Here is a 22,479-nt window from a genome sequence, read left to right as displayed (position 1 = left end):
ATGGCAGAGCAGGCAGAGTGCTGAGGTGCAGGCAGGGAGAGAGGGCTTTTGGGGGGACACAGGCCTGGGGTCACATGAGTGTGGCAGGGTGGTGGGTGCCTGGGGAGCCCCAGCAGGGCCAGGCTGGGGGCAGGCAGGGTGCAGGCCAGGCGCAGGCGGGGGGCAGGGTAGGTGTGGGCAGGGTGCAGGCAAGGCAAGGGTAGGGGGCGGGCGGGCCATGGGCAGGGTGCAGCCAGGTGTGTGCAGGGCATGGCAGGGTACAGGCATGGTGCAGGCCCAGTGCGGGCAGGGTGCAGGCCCGGTGCAGACAGGCCGCGGGCCCAGGGCGGGCAGGACACAGCAGGGCACAGGCCCGGGGCAGGCCCGGTATGGGGAGCGGGCGGGCCCGCGGCAGGCCCGGGGCGGGCAGGGGGCGGGCCCGGGGCGGGCAGGAGGCGGGCCCGGGGCGGGCAGGGGGCGGGCCCGGGGCGGGCCGAGGCCAGGCCGAGCCGCCGGCTGCCGTCAGAGGGCGATCGGGGCCCGCGCGGCCGGGCCGGGGCGGGGCTGAGCCGGCCGGGGCCTGACGCGGGGCAGCCGGAGCGCGGGCCGGGCGGGGCCGGGCCTGGTGCGGCGCAGCCTGGCTGTGGCGTCAGGCGGCCGGGGTCCGACGTGGGGCAGCCTGGGCCTCGTGTGGGGCAGCCGGGTGCCGCTGTGGGGCAGGCGGGGCCCTCTGGTGCCGGTGCCCCTGGCCCTCTCCCGGCAGTGACGGCCATGCCAGGGCAGAGCCATCACCGGCTGCATCATGTGCTCCTGCCTGGCAGCGGGGCTGCGGGGGCTGCAGGACGTGGGCTGGTTCCCCCTACCCACACCGTCACAGTCATGGGATGGTGGTGTCCCTGCGTGGGCGGACTGCAGGGTCACCAGCCCCGTGCCCGTCGCTTCAGCCAGTGCGAACTGGGAGCAGCTGGCCGGCTGTGGCCACAGCAGCACACTCACCTTGCCAGCGGCAGGACAAGGAGCGGGCAGTGCTCCTGGCGCAGCCAGCAGAGCTGGAGCAGCCACCTGTGCCCTGCACCCATGGCCTGTCCTCCCTGAGGACAAGCCGCAGCTACAGGGCTGGGTAGGGCAGCTGGAAGCCCGTATCCCCCAGCCCTACCCTGGCCGTGGTGCCGCCATGAGCACCACTGCTGGTGGCAGCATCCCCCATTCCACCCATGCGGAGCCTGGTGTTGGTGATGGGTGGGAGCCGCTGCCTGCAGGCAGGATGTGGATCCTGGGAGCAGGCAGCAGGGTCTTTGGGTGGCAGGGGATGTCCAGAGGGAGAATGGGATGGGGAAACAGCCTTTGCCATCCCCCCAGCCTCTGCCAGAAGTGGGGTGCCCCTCCAATGGGGAAGCAACGTGAGGGGGCAGGGAGGTTTCCATGAAGCACCACGCTCTGCTGGTGGGGAAGAGTTTCGGGGAATCAGGCTGTGGGGGAAGCACGTGGGGCAGCTGGGCAGGGCCCGGGCACGTGCCCCTGGTGCACACTGGCCGCCTGCCCCCAACAGGCTGGACCGCAGGCCGCGGGGACTGGCCCAGCCCCACAGCAAACAGCTCTGAACTGGGCAAGCTGACCCCTGGACTGGGCAAGGAGGGACCGCCCCACACCCAGGGCCAGCAGTCACGGGGCCGCCCCAGCACTTTACCTGCTGTGCTGACTGCCTTGGCACAGCTCCTGTGCCAGCATGGTGGGTGCTTAGCCCTGCTCCTGCTCTGTCAGCCCAACTCCCAGCTCAGCACCCACAACCCCCAGGCTCTTTCCCAGCTGTGGGGCAGGTGGGCTGGTACTGTTAACCCCCCTGGCAGCGCTGGGCAGGGTGATACTGCCAGCTCTGCTTGGTGGGGGGGGTCCTGAGGATGGGAGTGCTGGGGGGTGCCAGGTGCCTGGCCACGTGCTGGGGCCAGCGGGGGCTGTTTTCCTCTCTGTTTGCTCAGCTATGGGGACGGCCAGCGATGCGGATCAAGGCCGGCGTCCCTCGGGCAGCCAATTGTCAGCCAGCTCAGAGGGGAGGGAGAGGGGCAGCCGCTCTGGGGCTTTCCCAACCATGGAGGGGGCCAAGATGCCAGCACTGTGCAGCCAGAAACAGTGCCAGGCTCAACCCACCCAAGCGCAAAGCTGGGTGATGCCAGCGGGGACCTGGGGGTGCCCTCCGGGACCCCGGAACCTAGTGCTCCCCAGCTGCACGCTGGCTGGGGCAGGCACCCCCTGCATTCCACCGCTGTGGGAGGCTGAGTACCCTGATGCTGGGGAACACAGCAGCCTCAGTCCTGAGCGCTGCCATGTCCTTTTGTGCTTCTCCTGCTGAATCCCTTGCCCTGGCAGGCCATGAAAGGGCCTTTATCCCCTCTCCTCCTCATGGCTGGATCACACCTGGCAGGACCCTGTGCTGCTGTCTGGCCCCAGGGCTGCCAGTTACCCTGGCAAGGGTGGAGGTCCAGCACAGCCCCACTGGTACATCCCACCAGGAGTGGGAGCAGACAGCAGCTTTGCTGGGGCTGCACAAGCCCTATCTTCTCCTCAGTCAGCTCTGGACCAACCGCTGCCCCCCAGGGAGAGGAGGGACACGGCTGTGGCCACGTCTCCATTTTTGGCCCGGTTATTTATATCTTTAAACAAGGATGCTACAGTTGCCTGGGCCAAAAGGCATCCCTGGTCCTTCCCCGCTTCCTGCTCCCCAGCTCCCCAGCCATCTGCCGCCCTACTGCCCAGGCCTTGAGCAGTGTGCCTCGGCCCCCCTGGGGCTCCCCCAGCCGGCTCTGTGCTTGTAACAGCTTGCTGGGGAGCTTGAACAGGAGACCCCCCCTCCCTGGGTGCTGCGGACCACCCAGTGCTGTCCCACATTTCCTTCTGCTGCCCCATGCCAGGGCCCTGCTCCTGCTCTGCTAAACATTAACCACCCAGCCCAGCTGTGGCTCAGCCGTGGACCTGGTGTCCCAGCAGGGTTTGGCTGGGGGTCTGGCCTGGCCCTAGCCCAGGCGGATTTTGGGGCATAGGGCAACCCAGCCCTGCTGCCTGGCGCTGTCATGAGCCCCCCATGCCTTCTTGGAGTCTCTGGGAGCTGCCTGAGCTCCCTCCCTGTCCTTGGGTAGCTGAGGTAGCTGCAATGTGGGATGGCCGAGCTCCCTGTGGGATGGAGGACCTTCGGACTCGGGGAGCTGATGGTCGGCAGCTCGCAGCCCAGAAAGCCTCAGGCCCTGTGCACATGGGAGTGTTCCCTGCAGGCTGGTGGGTCCCCCTGTGAGCCCAGGTCCCCCAGCAGAGCAGGACCCTGGCACCATCCCAAGGGAGAGCTGCCAGAGCATCTGTCTCTCCAGCAGCTGCCACCCAGCACCTCTTTGCCTGCTTGAAGGAAAATGCTGCCAGCCCTATTCCTGGCTTTCCAGTGAGATATAGGAAGCAACAGAGCTCGGTAACTGGGGGCACTGGGGAAACAGGCCAAGACTCAGAGGAGCTGGCCCAGAGCAGGGCATTGGGTGCCGGACATCTCAGGAGCATCATGGCCGCTTGGGCTTGTTTGGCTTTAATAATGCATTTAAGTTGCATTTAAAAGTATTGAAGTCCTTGCTAAGTCCTTGCATAATTGCCTTAAAGGCATTTAAGCCCTTGCTGCAGGATGGCAAGCCCATGGAGGCAAAGCCCCTAGCCCCAGTGAGGCTGTGGGTGCTGCCAGCAGGGACAGCGGGGACATGGCTGCCCTGCCTGAGTGGCAGAGATGTGCAGGCTGCTGCCAGCACTTTTGAAGGTGACAGAGAGGATGGTCCCCCTACTCCAAGAGGAACAGTTTCTTCCCATCTCCTAGAGCTCAGGGCATTCTTCCACCCTCAAGTGCTTCCAAGCACCTGTGGTGCTTGATGGCTGGAGGAGCCTGTGTGGGACTGGTGTCCTGGTGGGAGCTGCAGGAGCTGGGGGTCCCAGGACCCTCTTCCAAACCTCACAGGACTGTGGGGAGAAGCAGTGGGGTTACCCTGGGCTTGTCCTCAGGTCCTTGGTTCCTGGTGTAGCGCTTGGCAGGGAAGCGATTGAGTGCAGAGATAACCCACCCTTCAGGTCTGCTGAGCAGCGCTTTGCTTCTGGCTTCTGTAAAGTTAATTGGTTTCGAGGTTCCAGGAACAAACGAAGGAGAAAAACCCACTCTCCTGATGTGCGGGATCATTGAATGCTCTCTGGCAAGTTATAATTGCAAATCATGTTTTGAAATCACATTAACCAATTAGTCCTTGTTGTTGTTGTGCCCTGCCACATGACAGCGTGTGCTGCGAGGGAGGTGATGGTCAAGGGCGAGGGAGGGGGCCACAGGCTGCTCCCTGCCAGCTCTGGGCCCAGGTGCCATGCTGCTGGCATTTGGGGGGCTTCTGCAGAGGGACAGGCTGGGGGGAGGAAGGCTCCTGCCCTGGGCATGGCCTTGGGGAAGTGTCACCCTGGAGTCCTCCCAGCCCACGCCACTGGCCACAGGCATCCCTCTCCTCCTGCCACCAGCATTTCTGGCCCCTTTTGTGACTTGCTTGCTCCCCAGTGATGGGGTCGGGGGGGCAGTGGGGTCTTAGAGCCCCTGACAGGTGCTGGGGCCATGCCTGTGGGATGGCTGGTGCTGGGGACCAGAGGCACCTGCCGGTGTGTTCTTGGCAAGGACAAGCTCTGGGAGGCTTCTTGCTCGAGAGGACATGGTTGTGACGGGGGCAGGGCACTGCTTGGGCTGCAGATCTAACCATTATCTCTGCCATATCTTCCTGCCATCTCCCATTTCGACCCTGGGAACAGTGGGCAGTGGCAGGCAGCAGCCAGGCAGCAGGCACAGAGGCCATGTAAGGAAACCAAGCGTGACAAGGAGAGCATGCCCTGGCTGTGCATGGCACCCACTCCTTCATGGCTGGGTCCTGGCTGGCCTTGTCCCATGCCAAGATGCTATCGAGGCCAAGGGGTTTTAAGGGGGCTCACTTTAATCGGCTCTATCTCTGAGTGTGGCTGAAGGATGAAAAATAGGTCAGCTTTTGGCTGGGGGGATTCGTAAGAAAGCAAACCACATGGGGGTGGGCTGCAGGCAAGGGCTGTGGCACAGCACAGCCGGCACAGTGCTCAGCTCCCTGCCACTGGTGAGGCAGGATGCTGCCGTCAGGACATACCGTGCCGTGCCACGCTCCCCCAAAGGCTCCTCACATCTGGGAATCCAGTGTCAAACTTTCCAGCTGGCCGGAGAAAACCACACGGCTGCAGTTTCGCAATGCACTGGAGCCCAGGCACAGGCCTGACACCACCAGAGCCAGTGGTGAAACGGCCCTGGGCTGTGCTGGGGAGGCACCATCAGCCAGGGGGTTCAGGGGGCTGAGAGGAGGGTGTTAGCCCACCCCTCTCCTAGGCAGCCCCAGCTGCGACGAGGGGACTGGTCCCCATGCTGGCTCCCCAGTGCATGGCCAGCCTGGCTGCATGGGGCTGGAGCCACCACATGCTGGCTGTGGGATGTGGGGACCCTCTGGGACAGGCTCTGGGAGGTCTGGGGATGTCTTTGCTCCCTTTTCCTCCTCTCCTTCTCATAGCTTTGATTTTCTACAAAGCTTCAGGTAGGTACGGTGGGGATGGTGTGAATATCTCCTCTGCCCAGCTGAAAAGGGGGAAATGATAGAGGGATGTCACATGCCAGACAAGACAGGGGGTGATAAAAAGGGGTCATGGCTTCATTTGTGCCAACAGGAGAAGGGGAAGGGCTGGGAAGGAGCAGCCAGGCTCTGAGTCACTGTCCACAGCCCAGCCCCCCAGCATGACCACCCTGCTGGCACATGCTGCACCCCCATGCCATGGGTCCACCCTGCCTGTCCCCATCCCCAGCTGCCCGCGCTGTGTTTTCTTACAGGGTGGCAGCTCTCAGACTCCTTTTACAATGGGTGGCGAGGTGGGTTGCCACCCATTCTTGGGACATCTCCTTGCTGGTGCCACATGGCTGGCGCCCACCTTCGCCAGGGCAGGGGAAGGGTTAAGTGGATGGCTGAAGCCCAGCCATGCCCATGGCCCTGGGTGTCTCTGACTCCCTCCCTCTGACCCCCCACCCCCTCCTACCAAGCTGCCAAACCTGGCTGCCTCCGGTCCCCCAGCATGCCAGCCAGCGCTGGTTCAGAACTTACGCATGCTGCTGTTATTAGAAATTAGTTAATGGATGTCTCCAGCCAACGGAGAGCGGCAGTAACAGGAGCCGCAGGATTGCTGGGAGCGCGAGAGCAGAGCTGCCATTGAACATTTAACGTCCCAGGCGAGAGGGTGCTGCCGAGGGGAGATTTTCCTCCTCCCAGCCCGATGGCGACGCTCACTGCCGGCCGTTGGTGTTATTTCCATCCCAGGCCACCCGAGGCTTCGCAAGGATTTATGAAAGATATGCGTAACACAAATAAAGGCTCCCAGCAACGCGCGGAGCCGTCCTGCTAACGTGCAGTGGCTGTGCAGGGCTTGCGGCTCTAACGGGGAGGAGGGTGCACCGAGCCCCAGAGATTTACTCTGAAGTTAAAGCCAGGCAGGGCAGAGGAGCAGGAGGTGGTTTGGGGGTGACAGCCCTTGGGAAAGGGCAGGGAACCCACAGGGACATGCTGATGGCTGGCCAGGAGCTGCTGGCTCTCCCTGCAGTGTGTGAGATGCTCTTGGAAGAAGAAATTTCTTCTTTGGGGCATTTTTGTGGGGATAGATGCCTAAGTTGTGTCTCCAAGAAAAAAGAGGTGTTTCAGCTCAAGTGGGGAAGTTTGATGGAGACGAGAGGAGGGGACTGGACTGTCCCCCCCACTCTGGGTCACACTGGGATGATCCCACACGGATTGTTTTCTCCCAGTGTTCTGAGGTACCCGGACAGCCCCTGCGGGGGCAGCTGGCACCCCGGGCCGGGCTGCCTTAACGTGGTAGCGACTTGAGCTTGGCAGGCCGGGGGGAGAGCCTGGTTGGGGGGTGTTGGGGGGACCCTCCCCAGCTGTCGGGTGACTCTGCTCCCCCCGAGAGGGGAGAAACCCCAGCCAGCGGCCGGGCTCCGGCAGCAGCCCCCGGGTGCTGCGGGGGCCAGTACCTGGCGGGGCGTCCATGCCCGGTGGGACACCGATGCCGGGTGGGACACTGATGCCCGGTGCGTCGGTGATTCCCAGCGGGAGAGCGATGCCCGGCGGGGGCGGTGACAGCGGCTGGGGCCGGGGCGAGGCGGGGCCGGGGCCGGGGCGGGGGCCGGCTGCTCTCCCCCCGGCCGGTCCCTCCCCGGCGCTGCCCCTGACGCTGCCCCGGCGGCGCGGAGATTGGGAGCCGCCGCGCTGGGGGCGGGCCCGGCTCCGGTTTAATCTCCGGCTCGGCCGGGATTACGGCCGTAGGATAGTCTAATCCGCGGCACCGGCTACCGGGGCTGCTCGCCCCAGCCCGAAGCAGAGGCACCGCCGGAGAGGGGGGCAGGTAAGTCCTCTCCAGTCCCTCCCAGTCTCCCCAGTTGCACGCACCCCCGTGCTTTTTGCCTTCTCCTTCGGGAAACTCCGTGGCTGAAGGCTGCCGGGGCTTCGGAGCCCTCGCCTCCCCTTGGTCCCCCCCGCAGCCCGCCCTAACCCCCCGCCCGGCCCCGTTTTCCCCCCACCGTGCCCCGCTGCCCTCCTCCTCCTCCCGGAGGCGGGCAAGCCCCCCCCCCCCCCCCCCGCCCCCGGCAGCCCTGGGAGGGCTCGGGGGCTCCGACAGCCCTGGCAGGTGGCGGTGCCCGGGGGCTGTTTGCTTTGCTTTTCTGCTGCCGCTTGCCTCTCCAGCTGCTTAAAGCCTCCCACGGGTGGGTAAAAAATCCTGCGAGGGCAGAGGGAAGGCAGAGGCCCCCCCGCCCCGCCGCCTTTCCACCCCAGCACCCAGCAAAGCTCCTCCCGCGGCGCGGTGCCGGGGGGGGGTTCGGCATCGCCGCCTGCTTTGCTGATAAAAATAACACCAACCTCCAGACCCCCTTTTTCTGTCCCTTTTTTCCACTTTTAATTTTTAATTGCCCGTGGGAACGACATATGTTTCTTAAGGCTGGAAGTGTGCGCGGGCAGGATCGGGTGTCAGGGTGCTGGGGCGAGGAGCGGAGCGCGGCGGGGGGCACAGCCAGGGAGAGCGATGCTGGCGGTCGCGGTGCTGCCGGGGCTTGGCCGGGCTGTGCGTGCCGTGCTTCCCCGGGCCGGGGTATTTATAGAGTCTGGCTGGCCGGGACAGCGGTGTGGAAAGGCAGGCGGCACATTGCGTTCCCACTGGCCACGCGTGTCCCATGCCAGCGGTGTGGTGGCTTGCGCTGCCTGAAGCGGCTTGCAAATGTCCTGCCGGAGAGACATCTACCCCAAAGGTAGTGCCCTGAGGCATGGCAGGTGGCTGCTGGCCGTGGGTTCTCCATGCTGGGGCTGGCTATGTGGTGGCACAGGTGACCAGGGGACCTAGCAAGTCCCCAGCAGGTGGGATGGAGGGAAGGCAGAGCCCCCGTGCAGGGCTGAGCCGCGGCTGACTGTGGAGGGCATGGCCGCGCTGAGCTGCCACAGAGGAGATGGGGAATTTTCCACTGGTGGTTGGATCACGCCCAAGTTGAGCCATTAGACCTGCCTGGTCCCTGCTGCCGGCCACGGGCACGCTCTTGCCTCCTGGCTTCATGGGGGCACCCCACAGAAAGCCATCCATGCCCCATGACACTGCCCTGTCCCCTGGAGACTGAGCACTGGCATGACTGGGCTCTGGTGGCCAGTGATACTTGGGGGGGCGGTGGGGGCACTCTGGCCCACCCAGGGGTGGCATGGGGGGGGTGCTGGCGCTGTGGGGGAGCCTGGCCGAGGTGCAAAGGGCCCCGCAGCGCCCGACCGCGCTGCAGCTGTAATCACACGCCAGGGCTGCAGCCACGGCAAACAAACAGGCACCGGCAGAGCCTATTTTCCTTGGCACGTGGAGACGGGGGGAAGGAGTGGGATCCCACGGGCTCCTTTGGAAATGCAGCCCTTGAGAAAACAGAGGTGGATTGGGGACAGGATGGGCCCCCCATGCCCCCAGCCTCTCTCACCGTGTGGGTCTCGGGCACTGCGCACCTCCCTGGCTGCTGACGCAGGTTTGGGGCTGGCTGGGTTCCCCGTGCCAGCAGGGGGACAGCCAGCCTGGTCCTGCCATCCCCGGGCTGGGGAGCAGATGCCAGGCTGGTGGGGTGGCCCAATGGCTAGAGCTGCAAGGCCAGGGGTGGCAGTGGTCCCACGGGGCTTGGGCAGGTCTTGGCCCCAGGCTGGGACAGGGTACTATGTTGGGGGTGCCGGGGGCATACGAGGGTGCAGCTGAGGCTGGTCCCTCCTGATGTCCTTGGTGCTGCCGGCAGCAAATGACAGTTTGGATTTTTTGCCATTGACCCCTCAGTGTCATCCCACCAAGGCCAGGTGTGTTTTAGGGAGTGGGAACTCCTGGAAAGCGTCTCACTTCCAAGGCAAAACACACTCCAGAGCTGTGATAGAAAACACAACCATTTTTTCAGACAGTACCTGCCCATCGGTCACCACCACAGTGCCACCATGCTCCCTGGGTGGCCCTGAGGTCCTGATGGGCAGTGCATTGGCTTTAAGTTTAAAGCAAAATCCAACATTTAGCCTAGAGCCAGCTGTTTGGGCTCAAGCTGCCGTTTACACCTGGCTTCCCCCAGAGCCACGCTGGGTGCCACTAGCCTCATGCTGTGCCTACCCTGTCCCCACGCTGCCAGCTGCCTCTGCTGCCTGACCTTGTCCCACATGGGCTCAACCCCTTCCTTCCACACTGAGTTGTGTCAGCCTGGGCTGTCCCGATGCTGTGCACGGCTCCCCTTGCCTGGCCTCGGTTTCCCCACTGTTCTCCCCAGCTCTCCTTGGTACTGGCGCTTGGATGCAGGAGGACCTGGTGCGATGGGGGTGGCTGGCACCTGTGCTGCAGCCACTTGATCCTCCTATGGCCCCATCCTGGGGCATATGGCTGGCAGGGGATTGCCATGGCTGAGCTGTGCCATGGCTCCGGCACTAGAAAACCCTCCCCATGGCCCCCCTGTGATGTTTAGCTCTGCCACCCCCCTTCCCTGCAGTGCCTTCCCCTCCCCAGTATGTCCCAGACCCAAGCACATCCACTGCTGTGGGATGGTGCTGGGGTGGCCACAAGCCAGCCCAGCTGCTGGCACACTCTGCCTGTGGGCACATCCCTGTGCTTGGGCAGAGCTGTCCCTGAGGACATGGGTGCCGCTTGTGCTGTTTGAAGGAAGATCCTGGGTGGATGCTGCTCGCTGCATGGCATGGCAGGGATGGCCTGGAGCTGCTGGGGTAGGTGTTGGTGCCCCTGGAGCCCTGCTAGCTGGGACAGTGTCTTCAAGAACCGCTTGCTTCTTGTTGCCACTGCCAATTCTGCCCTGGCTGTAGTGCCATGGGCATCACCTAGCCTGAGGCTGAGTCGTGGTGCAGTATTTGGGGCTGAAACCCCAGGTTGCCCCAGGTCTAGATGAGCCCAGGAGCAGTGAGCGTGCTGCCCAGCTTGTGCTGGGACCGTGAGCAGGGCTGACTGGCATGATCATCTGGGAGGCTATCTGGTGAAGGTCTCTGGTGGGGCTATCTAATGAGGGTCTCCAGCAGGTCTGTTTGGGGAGGGTCTACAGTGGGGCTACCCAGAGGGGCTCTCCAGCCATGCAGTGGGCAAATTGCCTCCAGGTAAGCCTCCCCACGGCTGATGGTGTCCCCATGCGCATGGGGGTGCACCTCAGAACCCTCACCCCAAAGGTGAGGTGCCTGGCCATGCCCCTGGGCAGCCAGATCTGCCCTTCTGGGTGCCCACTGCTCCCGGGGAGGTGGGACAATGGCACTGCCTTTGCTTGGCTGTGAGGTGGAGGAGAGAGAAATGCCGTAGATTTAAAAACAGGTTTGGGGTGCTAATTTTAGGAAGGCAGGTCAGGGGGAAAGCCATGCCTGCGTGCGCTCGGGGGGAAGGGCAGGCCCTGCTCCTGCAGGGTTGGGCTGGCTCGGCTCCCAGTGCTCAGGCTCCCAGGGCCACCCGGGGAGGGGATTCTCTGTGGAGGGTCAACGAGAGGTGTGGGGGGGTCCCCACTGTGTGTCTGCCCTGCTGGAGCCAGCCTCCCTGGGGAGGTGATGCCCGGGGACCCCCGAGATTTGGGCTGTTGCCCCAGCCCTGCCTGTGTGCCTATGGTGGTTCTGGGGGCTCACCAGGGACCCCAGGTTGGAGGTCACCCTGTGCCCAGCAGCGGTGCTGCGGGTACCCCCAGGTCTGGGGGCCGATGGCAGTGGTGGGGGGGGACAGCTGGCATCTCTGCCTGCTTGACCATGCCGCCTGTCCCTCTGGGAGGGCTATGTCACCAGCGAAGCCCCAGGGAACATGAGACCTCTGTGTGCCCAGCTTTGTGGAAACCCGAACAGCCACCTGGGCAGGCAGGCACCGACAGGGGGGCCTTTCTGCCTGCCCCCCAGCATACACCGGCGGCAGTGGAGTACCTGGCTGTGAGCACGCAGGCCGGCAGCTGTGGCAGGCTTGGCATTAAAGCCGGATTACCACCCGGAATAGTCCCACTGTCCCAGCTGGGGTGGATTAGCTGGGATTCATCTGCAGAGGGAGAGGAGATAGAGAGGGGGGTCTCTGGCCGGCAGGGGTCCCTGGCTTGGGGGAACACCCACCCACAGCCAGGGAGACCCGGTGCCTTTGTCCCTCATGGGTGAGAGTCGCGGGCTGCGGGCACATGGCAGGTCGTTGCATCCCAGGCTGGCACTGTGTGGCGCAGGCAGGGCTGGCAGGCAGCGTGCTGTACTCCCACCGGCATGGCGTGCCCCAGCAGGGACTGTGCTGTGCTGAGGCTTGACCAGGGGAACCAGCATAGTGCGAGTGTCTGGCTTTCCCAGGGTGATATGTGCCCTCCTCACCATGCTGCCAGGTGTGATGGACCTCCGACACATTCCTCTGGTATTGCCGACCGAGCTCTCCTGCCCCAGCCCGCCCTGTTCCTGGCTGTGCCTTGCTCCCAGCTGGGTTTTTCCACCTTTGAAATAAAGTCTGAGTGGAAGCGAGATGCTGGGCAGAGGGATGCAGCCCCTTCCAGGACCACATCCCCCACCATGGTGTCCTGGCCCCCGAGGAAGGCTGACAGGGGGGCTGGGGCAAGCCCAGGGCTGCCTGGCTGCCTGCCAGGGAAAGGGATTTGGGAGCCCTGCTGCCCCATACACGTGTCCCCATCTCGGTGAGGCGGAGCAGGCATCTGTGCTGGCCGGGACGTGGTGTGAGAGACCAAATGTAGCCTCCCCTGGTGCGCAGACGTGGCCGGCGGGGAGGGTACGTGCCGCCCCACGCATACGGCTTGCCGTTCCCCGCGGGGGGGCTGCGGGACAGCACCGGGGCCCGGCGCGGGCTGCCTGGCTGTGCCGGAGCACTGTTGGGGTGGATGATGGCCCTGGTGTCACTGAGCAGTGGGACAGCAGGAGCAGCCCTTGGAAGAGCACATGGGCTGCCCAAGGCGGCAGCCAGGATGGCAACACCCCGTCTGTGTGGCGGGGATGCGCATACCATGGGGTGAGATCCCTGGGAGATGCTTTTTGCCTGGAGTGGAGCATCCCCGGCTGAGGTGGGTGCACAGGGACAGGGGTGAGCCTGCCACCCCCTAGCCCTGGGGGGACACACGCCACCCCCCCCAACCGGGGGCCGTCCACCGCTCCATGTATTTGCTGTTCTGCCTGGCCTTATCGCAAGGCAAACAGCGGCAGGCAGGGCACGCTCTGCCCGATCGAAGCGTCTCCTGATCCCTCCCCTTTCATCTCCCCCCTCTTCCCTGGCCACTGCCTCTGGGAGACCCTGGCCGAGGGGCAAAGGCCGGGGCTGGCTGGGGAGGTGGCGGTGAGCGGTGCCGGGGCTGTGCCAGGGCTGTGCCGGGGCTGTGCCAGGGCTGTGCCGGGGCTGCCCGGCGGGAGGAAGCGTCTGGGTGGCAGTGCTAAGCCCGGTGCATGCAGAATGAGCCTGGCCGTGCCGCTTGCTATTCCGAGAGGCGCTCGGGGGAAGAAGCTGGTATTTCCTGAGCCGTCCGGCGAGGTGTAATTATAACCTGGGAGAAGAAAGGGGCTGCAGAGGAGAGCGCCCAGCCTCCCTGGCGCCCGTGGGGGAGCGGGCAGGGGGAGCGGGGCAGCTCCTGCCTGCTGCTGGTGGGAGGCAGCGAAGCCTGTGCCTGTGGGCAGCCCAGCAGTGCTGGTGGGCATCAGGGAGGTGATGGAGCACCGGGGACCTGGTGGTCCCCCTCCAGCCCGGCACTGGGAGTGGTGGGCTTGGCAATGCCTGCCCATGGTGGCGGGAAGGCGCAGAGTTAACGGTGGTGTTTGGACGTGCTGGCAGCCATGTTCATGCCTGGATCTGGCCCAAGCAGAGGCCTAGTGGAGGGGATAAATCATCACCCAGCGCCCGCCCTGTGCTTCCCTCTCTTCCCCCCTGCACAGCTGAGCCTCCCTGCTCTGGTCCTCGCTGGCCTGTGCCCTGCCTCAGTTTCCCCACCAGGCTGGGTGTCGCAGGCAGGGTGGCCCAGCCTTGTGCCCCCTACCCTAGGCCAGCCTTAGGGGCTTGGCCCCCCCTCCCCAGCAGTGCTGGCAGCCAGTGCGTGGCCTGGGATGACCCCGCCAGGTCTCCTCTGTGGCCTGAATGGGCAGGGACAGGCAGGGCAGCAGCTCAGGAGTCCGGAGGTGCTGACGCCCACACCCTGCTGTGACATCCTTCCCTTGCGTGCTGTGGGGGCTGCTGTCCCTGTCATCTCCGTGCTCCAGCAGTGCCACAGGAAGGCTTGCCTGGTCCCCAGGGCCACTGATCCCCTAGAAGAAAGATGGGCATGTCCCCTTTTAACCCCACAGGGATCCAGTGACAGGGCACCAGCATCCTCCCTGGGGTTGGGGACCGCGCTGCATCCCAGCCAGCCATCACCCTGGGCTGGGTGGCATTATCCCTTGGCCAGAGATGGCCCCAGTATGGAGCACCCCAGCCAGCCGGACAGGACCCCAGACCCTCAGGGTGGTGGGTGACCCTGCCCAGCTGCCAGCCTGCCCCAGAAAGCCACCCTGTGCCGTTTCCCAGCGGGGCGGGGAGGGCTGGGGCTTGCACAGAGGCAGCTTTGTGTGGTGTGCCAAGGCGTCCCGCGCTCGGCAGCCTGGCTGCCTTCCCCTGCCAAGGAGCTGTCTCCTGGCCCCGCGCTCTTTCCTGCTCCGTTTGTCCAGCCCTGACGTGCCCCCAAGACCCCTGCCTTGGCACCTTGGCAGCACTGGCCCTGGGCGGCGGGATGCGGGTGAGCCTTTTGCGCCGGGCAGTACCACAAGGCTTTAAGTAACGGTGGTGGCTGGGGGGACCCTGAGCTCCCCACCCCGTCCCCAGCTGCCCTCCCAAACACCCCCACTCGCCTGTCGGCACCCACCTCTGAGAGGGGAAACTGAGGCACGGAGCTGATTGCTGCAGGCAGGGTAGTGGAGGTGGGCAGGCGTTGTGGATGGAGGCTTTGGGGCTGGGCTACTGCAGTGCTGCGTGCAAGGGAGCGGAGCAGCTCTGTGGGGTGGGCTGCGGGATGGGTGGGCTGTGGCATGGCTGGCTGAGCGAGGGGACAGTTCCACCTGGGGACCCTCGTGGAGCTGTTGGAGCCGGGGCAAGCTCTGTGGGACGTTGTGTGCCAAGCGAGCAGAAGGGAGAAGTCCAGCCTGTCCTTGCGATGGCATCAGCGCTGGTGCTGTGCCTGACTCTAGCATCCCTGGTGGATGCGGGACTTGTGGATCCCAAGGGCAGCCCGTCTCCAGACCCCTGTTGCCCCCCTCTTGCAGAGCCCAAGGAGAGCCTGCAGTGAGCCCAGCCACCTCCTCGCCATGGATGCCACAGACGTGCCCCTCCAGGCTGAGATGGTGGAGCTGGTGCCCAATGGGAAGCACACGACTGCGCTCACCGCCTCCACTGTCCCCTCGCTGGCAGGCGACAGGTAGGGGCCCCAGGATAAGTGGAGGTGCCAGGGGCTTGGGGGGTCCTGCCAGCTGCTCCCTGCCCTTGCAATACCTGGGCATGGAGGGGGGGGGGCATGGTGGCCCTTGTGTCTACTTTGGCCTCACCCCACCCCCTCCGGTGCCCAGGTTTGAGGAGAACCAGTCCAGTGCAGCAGAGATGGAGGAGTTCCTGCCCCACGGCACTGACAAGAAGCAGACGCACTTCACCGATGTGAGTATCAGCATGGGCACTGTGGTTGTGGGATGGGGGTAGCTCCTGGTGTGACCGGAGCGTCCCATCCCTGCTGTGTCTTGTGTGCACAGTTCGAAGGGAAGACATCTTTCGGGATGTCTGTCTTCAACCTGAGCAACGCCATCATGGGCAGCGGCATCCTGGGACTGGCCTACGCCATGGCCAACACCGGCATCATCCTCTTCCTGTGAGTGTGGTGCGCCCATGGGGGCTTGGGTGAGGGGCGCTGGGGGGCGCCTCTCCAAGGGCATCGGTGGGTCCTAGGGGTGCAGACATAAAAGGGGTCCCTGGCTTGGGGTGGTGCAGGGACTGGTGTCCCACTGCCTGAGCAATGCCCGTCCCTAGCATGAGCCTGTCTGCCCCTGCCAGGCGCTGTGCCCCACTGGGGAGGAGGAGGAAGGCTTGACTTCCTTCATACAAGACCAGATTTCCCCACGTGGCCCAAAGGACGCAGGTGCCGGCTGCCCTTGGGCCTGTGGCCCATCCACCCTGTGAGCACCCAGCCGGTGCCGAGGCGAGGGGCCGGGTGACCTGCCAGGATGGCTGCCTGCAGGCAGAGCCTGCCTGTGTGGGATTTGCCCTACGGCTGTGTCCGAGCCTGGTGCTGTGACTTGCTGGTGACGGCGCTGTCCTCCCGCAGCTTCCTCCTGACGGCAGTGGCCCTGCTCTCCAGCTACTCCATCCACCTGCTGCTCAAGTCCTCGGGCATCGTGGGTGAGTGTCGGGTCCTCAGTGGGGCTGTGCCAGGGGATCCCCTCCTGACTTTCACCCTGCCACCACTCCCTGTCCTGCAGGCATCCGTGCCTATGAGCAGCTGGGCTACCGAGCCTTTGGCACGCCAGGGAAGCTGGCTGCAGCCATCGCCATCACGCTGCAGAACATCGGAGGTGAGGAGTGGGGCTGGGGACAAGGGATGGGACTGGAGCATGCTGACGCAGCATGACCTCGCTCTGCCCCACAGCCATGTCCAGCTACCTATACATCGTCAAATCCGAAGTGCCTCTTGTCATCCAGACCTTCCTCAACCTGGAGGAGAAGACCACGTGAGTGCCTCCTGCCCACGCTGCCTGTGTGCCTTCCTCGGGCAGGTGCCAGAGCTTCGGCTCCAGCTGTGCAGCCCATGGCAGGGATTTACTGCCATTAAGCCACTACTATTTTTGATAACTGTCAGTGCTGAATAAGCCCCTGGGTGGGATTAAACTGGGCTGAACTTCCAATCCCTGCTCCTCACATCCCCTTGGGATCAGGCTTTCCTCCTTGAGTAGAGCCCAGGGCTGTGGGGTGGGGGATGGGAACTCTGGTTGGGAATGGGTCCCCGCATCCCCACCCCATACCTGCATCCCCACCAGAGCCATGGGGGGTGAGAGCTGGGCAGAGCTGCCACTGGGACCTCCACCAGTCCTGGACTGGGCATCCCAACCAGGCTCAACCCCAACTGCTCTGAGGTGTTTGACCACATGTAGGACCAGGGCTGGGCAGGGGTCCTGCCCTGTGGGCAGCCAGGGGCAGCTCTCTCCACCTGGGGTGTTGAGGACCTGGCTGAGTCCCCTCACAGATGCTGGTACCCTGGGCTGCCCACAGGCAAATATGTGCTGAGAACAGCAGTTCTCAGCCTTCCCCACAGCAGCTGTAACCCTTGGGGTTGCACTACTATGGGGGTAGGCAGGACCCCAGCTCAATTGCCCCCAGGGACACTGGCCTCAGGGGTCCCCAGGGACGCTAGCACAGCAAAGCTGCCAGCATCCTTGGGGCTGCCAGATCTGGGATCCCCACAGATGGCAGACAGCCCCCCACCAATGGCTTCCTGTGCCTCCTGTGCCCCAGCAGAGCAGGGCAGTGAGCAGTCCCTCTGCTTTCAGGGACTGGTACATGAACGGGAACTACCTGGTGATCCTGGTTTCTGTCACCATTATCCTGCCCCTGGCTCTCATGAAGCAGCTCGGTAAGTCAGGGGGATGCCACCTGCAGCCCTGGGGTCTGACAGTCCGGGATTCCTGTGGGGTCACGGTGTCAGCCTGGGGGTGGTGGGCAAGGAGGGGGCACCCATCCAGCACAAGGGTCCTGCCTGGACCCACCAGCTGCTCTCCTCCCTCCCCAGGCTACCTTGGCTACGCTAGCGGCTTCTCCCTCAGCTGTATGGTCTTCTTCCTCATCTCGGTGAGCACCTGCTGGCACATGCTGGCAGCTTGGGGTGCCAAGCATCCCTTCTGCTGGGGTGCGTGGCTCTGCTGGCGCGTGGCTGGGCTGTGTGCTGTGGTGACAGCAGGGACAGTGGGTGCTCGGGGCTGCAGAGATGCTGTGGTGCTGTCACACTGCTGGGTTATTTTTGGCTGAAGAAGCCAAGCGCTGGGGAAAGGGGAAGGGAGAGGGTGCTGGGGGGAACTGTGTGTGTGGGCCCTCCACGTGCCACTGCCCTGCTCTGCCCCGCTGCCCACCCTTGCAGGGGCAGGCTGGGGGTCCAGCATCACTGTGGGACCAGCATCACTGTGGGGCACTGCTGGCAAAGGGTGACCCATGGAGGGGTCCCTGCAGGGGCACCCTCCTGCCGGGTGCGGTGTTGGCTTGGGCAGCTGGTGCTGGGGGGTGCTGGTGCTGCCCCTCCCCATGTCCATCTTTCCCCCCAGGTCATCTACAAGAAGTTCCAGATCCCCTGCCCACTCCCTGAGCAGGAGGGGAACCTCACGGGCAGCCTCAATGCCACTGCCATCAGCACCAGCGACTACCAGAACGGCTACACTGTCCTCCAGGCCCCTGAGCAGGGCACTTGCAACCCCAGCTTCTTCACCCTGAACTCCCAGGTAGGGACCTTGGATGCACCCCTAGGGCTCCGGATGAGCCCCCACCCTGTGCACCCTATGAAAGTGGGTGGTCCTGGCCCTGACAGCACCTGCCAGCTGGGCCCCTGGCACTCAGCCACCCTCCTCTCATGCAGACAGCATACACCATCCCCATCATGGCCTTTGCCTTCGTCTGCCACCCTGAGGTCCTGCCCATCTACACAGAGCTGAAGGAGTGAGTCCTGGGTGGGGGCACCCATGGGGAGGGGTGGGCTTCTGGCACCCACCCAAAGGCAGTGCCGTCTGGGTGTGGGACCTGCGCCAGGGCATCATGGGGAGGTGAGCGATATGACCCTGGGTGGGTGGCGGGTGGTAGGACCTGGGATGGGTGGTGTCAGTCCCAGGAGGTGGGTGATACAGCCTGGGGTGGGTGGGTGGCTGGCTGGTAGTGGGTGATATCACCCCTGGAAGGTGGGTGTTATGACCCAGGGTGGGTGGATGATGATGGGTGATCTGACCCACCACGCAGCCCAGGAAGGGGAACAGAGCCCCTGTGCACCCCAGGGTGCTCTGGCATCACCCCTCCTTGATGGGTGGGTCCTTGGTGCCAGGGGTTGCCACAGGGTGGGCTGGCCTGTGGGGGCCATGCTGAGCTCACCATCTCCTGCAGTCCCTCCAAGAAGAAAATGCAGTGCATCTCCAACATCTCCATCATGGTCATGTACCTCATGTACTTCTTGGCTGCCCTTTTTGGATACCTCACGTTCTATGGTGAGCCCTTGGGGAGGGGGCTGGGCACCCTACCGGCATGCTGGCACCGGGGTGGCAGTGATGGGACTCACCCAGTGGCTCCCCGCCGGTGCCCACAGGCCGGGTGGAGTCAGAGCTGCTGCACACGTACAACAAGGTGGACCCCTTCGATGTGCTCATCCTGTGTGTGCGGGTGGCCGTGCTGACGGCTGTCACCCTCACCGTCCCCATTGTCCTCTTCCCGGTGAGTGGCCCTGTGGGGATGCCAGATGATGCCACCACCCCTGGCTGCCACAGGGCTTTGGGTTGAGGCTTTGAGAGGGGAAACTGAGGCAGCGATGGGCTGAAACCTGGGAACAGGATAGCAGGGATCAGCGGGGCAGCAGGGATTGGGGAGTAGGACCAGGTGAGTGTCAGGGACAGGGCTGGGGCATGGGTGATGGAGACCAGCAGGGCCATGGGGACACGGCTGGGAAGGGGTGACAGGGACCAGTGGTGCCATGGGGACAGGGCTGGGGCAGGGGAAGGGGTGAGAGAGACCAGCACAGCCATGGGGACAGGGCTGGGGCAGGGGAAGGGACAACAGGGACCAGTGGGGCATCAGTGTCAGGGCTGGGACAGAGGAGATGGGGATGAGCAGGACTGCAGGGACAGGGGTTGGGATGGGGCCTGACTCCAAGGATGATGTATGACACCCTGTCCCTGTCCCCAGGTGCGCCGGGCCATCCAGCAGATGCTGTTCCAAGGGAAAGACTTTAGCTGGATCCGCCATGTCACCATCGCCGTGGTCCTGCTGACCTTCATCAACCTCTTGGTCATCTTTGCCCCCTCCATCCTTGGCATCTTTGGCATGATTGGTGCGTGACAGTGCCCCACTCCTGTCCTGCCCTGGGTGCTACGTGTTGCAGGCAGCACATCAGCCTCAACCCCTGCCTGGTGCTCTGCCTGAACCCCCGTGCTTCAGTTTCCCCTTCTCAACATGCTGGGACCAGGTGGCATATGGGGTGCCCCCCATCCGTGTTGCAGCAGGCTGGTTCCTGCAGCGTGATGCTGCACTGCCGGCCACTGCTTGCTTCTCTCCTGGGCACTTCCCTTGATCCCCCAAGCCAGGCTCCCCCTGCTCAGCACCTGGCTCGGTGCCAAGGCCCTGGCTGCGGGGAGGGGTGTGGGGATGGTGCCAGGACACGGTGTCCCCAGGTTCCTGGAAGGCTTTGCCAGGGCTGGCGTGGGGGGGCAGAGGGGGACAGGACCTGGCCTGGCAGCGGGGCTGGCAGAGCTGAGCTGCGGGACGGGGGCCCCTTGCCCGCTCTGTCCCTGTCTGCTCCAGGTGCCACCTCTGCTCCCTGCCTCATCTTCATCTTCCCCGCCATCTTCTACATCCGCATCATGCCCAAGGACAAGGAGCCGCTGCGCTCCACCCCCAAAATCTTGGTAAGCATGGCAGGGGCGGGCAGAGATGGGGACAGGGATGGGGGTCCTAGGGCTGGACTGGGGACCTCGTGGACCTGGCCATCCCTGACCCACTTCCTTGTCCCCACAGGCTGCCTGCTTTGCCCTCCTTGGGGTGATCTTCATGATCATGAGTTTGAGCTTCATCATCATCGACTGGGCCACAGGGGGAGGGAAGAGCGGCGGCAGCCACTAGCCAGCACCGGGTGCCCATGCCAACCTCCCCCCCACCTACCGGTGCCCCAGGGAGAGCCGGCCCTGGGCTCAGCTCCCACACCATGGCCCCACCAGGCTTCTCTGGGGACCTTCCGCCATCGCTGCCATCACCCGTGGTGGTGGTGGTGAGGGGGCATGAGCCATGGCAGGCACGGGGACCCCCAGACCTGTGCTCGGGGTGGGGCAGCAAGCCCAGGGCAGGTGCTGTGCCCCCCACCCCCGCTCCAGCAGGTACCCTTCCTGCTTCGCGCCTCAGTTTCCCCATCTGTAAAATGGGGAGAATAACACTGCCCTACCTCACCAGGAGCTGGCTGTCAGGTGGAGCTCATCTCTGTGCACCCAGAGCCACCAGCAACAGGCACTGCCAAGGGTGCGGGCCACTGCCCACCACAGGGGCTGAGGACTGGGGCAGTATCCTGGGCCCCTCCAGGGGCTGGAGTTCAGTGGGGACCCATGCCAGGACCCATCCCCAAGCCACCCATCCTCTCCTCCTGCCATGCCCTGCTCCCCAGAGAGATGCCACCCCAGCATCACGGGGGCACCCCAGTCCCCACTGGCAAGTGTGGTCCTGCTGCCATGGTTGGTGGTACCCAGCCTACTGCTTTTGAGCCTGCTTGGGGAACAGTTGGCTCCTGGTGCCTGTGGATGGGACCCTGGTGACCCCCAGGCCATACTTGGGGACAGGCTGCACCACCGTGGGGAGGTGGCACGCCTGCAGGGGCTTGGTGCCCGCTGGCATCCTGCCCATGCTTTGGTTTGGCTGCCCAGGACCTGGCGCTGCCGAGGGGTGCAGGTCAGGAGTGCGGGGGGGGGGGGGGGGGGGGGGATGCTGGGGGCAGCGCTCATCGGCGTCCAACTCAAGGCTCTGGAGCCACCCCCTACCCGTGTGCCCAGATGCCAGGGTGATGGGCAGACCCCAGTTCAAGCTGGCCCTGCTTGCCTGGCACCTGAGGCCAGCACCCAGACTCCACAGCCCTCTCCTAACCGCCCATCCATCCATCCTGCTGCGATGCCCCACGCCACGCCAAAACCCAGAGAGTGGCTCTCCCACCCCCCAGCTCCCCTCCCAGTGTGGGGGGGCAGCCTGGCAGGGTGGGAGCATGGGGGGGTGGGGGGGTGGTGCTGCCTTGCAGCAAAGTACATAAAAGACGTATTTTTTTACTGGGGTGGTGGAGGCTGGGATGCTTTTTATAAATACTGTATATAAGAGTAGATCTTTTTTAACGTGTTGTGTTGCTCTGGGTAGCTCTGTATAATGTACATATCTGTATGGGGCGGGGGGGGGTGTGACCCGCTGCCACTGAAGGGAACTGCTGTGGACCCTCACCGTGGCAGCAGCCCCTGGCACCCCTGCCTCAGCCTGGCCACCCCTGTGCTGTGCCAGGGGGGTGACGCTTTTAAATTATCCGTGGGGTGGATGTCTGTGCTGGCCAGGAGGCCGGCCGGCAACATCTCTGGCAGCGAGAATAAAGATGTGAACGTGCCCAGGTCTCGGGCGTCACTGGGTGTGCAAGGAGCTGGCACGCAGGCTGGCACCTGGCACGCAGCGTCCTAGGACAGCACGGACAGAGGGACACACGTGCATGTGGGTGCACGGGTGTACGTGGGGACAGCAAGGACACGCGGACGCACAGGGTCCATGCACATGCATGCACAGATGCACATGGGGACAGCGTGGGCGTACGGATGGTCCCACGCACCCACGGGGACAGATGGACACACACACACACACACACACACAGACAGACAGGGGACAGCCGGGACACAGGCGCGGGGACACGGGGACACGCACACGCGGGGGGCAGCGCTTTGCGGCCGCCAGGGGGCGCTGCGCTCCCACGCACGGTGCCGCCCGCGGGAAACTGACCAGGGCACCGGGATCCCGGGAAGCGGGACCTTGGGCAATGGGGCTCCGGGGATCCGGACCTCGGGAAGCGGGACCCCGGGGAATGGGACCTCGGGCAGCCAGACCCTGGGGAGTGGGACTCCCGGTGAGCAGGACCCTCGTGGAAGCAGGACCGCCAGGAGAGCGGGACTGCTGCGGAAGCAGGGCTAGGGGCATCCCACGCCTAGTGCCAGGGCAGCAGGT

General features: G+C 64.5%; 1 protein-coding gene across 3 annotated transcripts; it reads left to right on the top strand.

Moving 5' to 3' along the window:
- The first annotated feature begins 7,280 nt into the window (after window positions 1-7,280).
- Window positions 7,281-21,873, top strand: SLC38A3 (solute carrier family 38 member 3). Of its 3 annotated transcripts, none has more exons than XM_055709371.1 (16): window positions 7,281-7,425; window positions 14,793-14,944; window positions 15,093-15,177; window positions 15,270-15,385; window positions 15,839-15,912; window positions 15,993-16,085; window positions 16,160-16,241; window positions 17,058-17,140; window positions 17,297-17,355; window positions 17,823-17,996; window positions 18,131-18,210; window positions 18,646-18,746; window positions 18,845-18,969; window positions 19,438-19,582; window positions 20,053-20,156; window positions 20,266-21,873. In XM_055709371.1, exons 2-16 carry the CDS (start codon window positions 14,835-14,837, stop codon window positions 20,368-20,370), a joined length of 1,536 nt encoding a protein of 511 aa, XP_055565346.1. In that variant the 5' UTR covers window positions 7,281-7,425; window positions 14,793-14,834; the 3' UTR covers window positions 20,371-21,873. The 3 variants fall into 3 exon arrangements, with proteins under 3 accessions (XP_055565346.1, XP_055565345.1, XP_005432793.3); XM_055709370.1 differs by lacking the exon at window positions 7,281-7,425 and adding an exon at window positions 12,412-12,577; XM_005432736.3 differs by lacking the exon at window positions 7,281-7,425 and adding an exon at window positions 12,621-14,269.
- The last annotated feature ends 606 nt before the right edge of the window (window positions 21,874-22,479 follow it).

The sequence above is a fragment of the Falco cherrug genome, chromosome 4, assembly GCF_023634085.1.
Source record: "Falco cherrug isolate bFalChe1 chromosome 4, bFalChe1.pri, whole genome shotgun sequence".
Lineage (NCBI taxonomy): Eukaryota > Metazoa > Chordata > Aves > Falconiformes > Falconidae > Falco > Falco cherrug.
The sequence above is the reverse complement of the archived record's forward strand: the minus strand, read 5'-3'. Positions and strand labels throughout refer to the sequence as shown.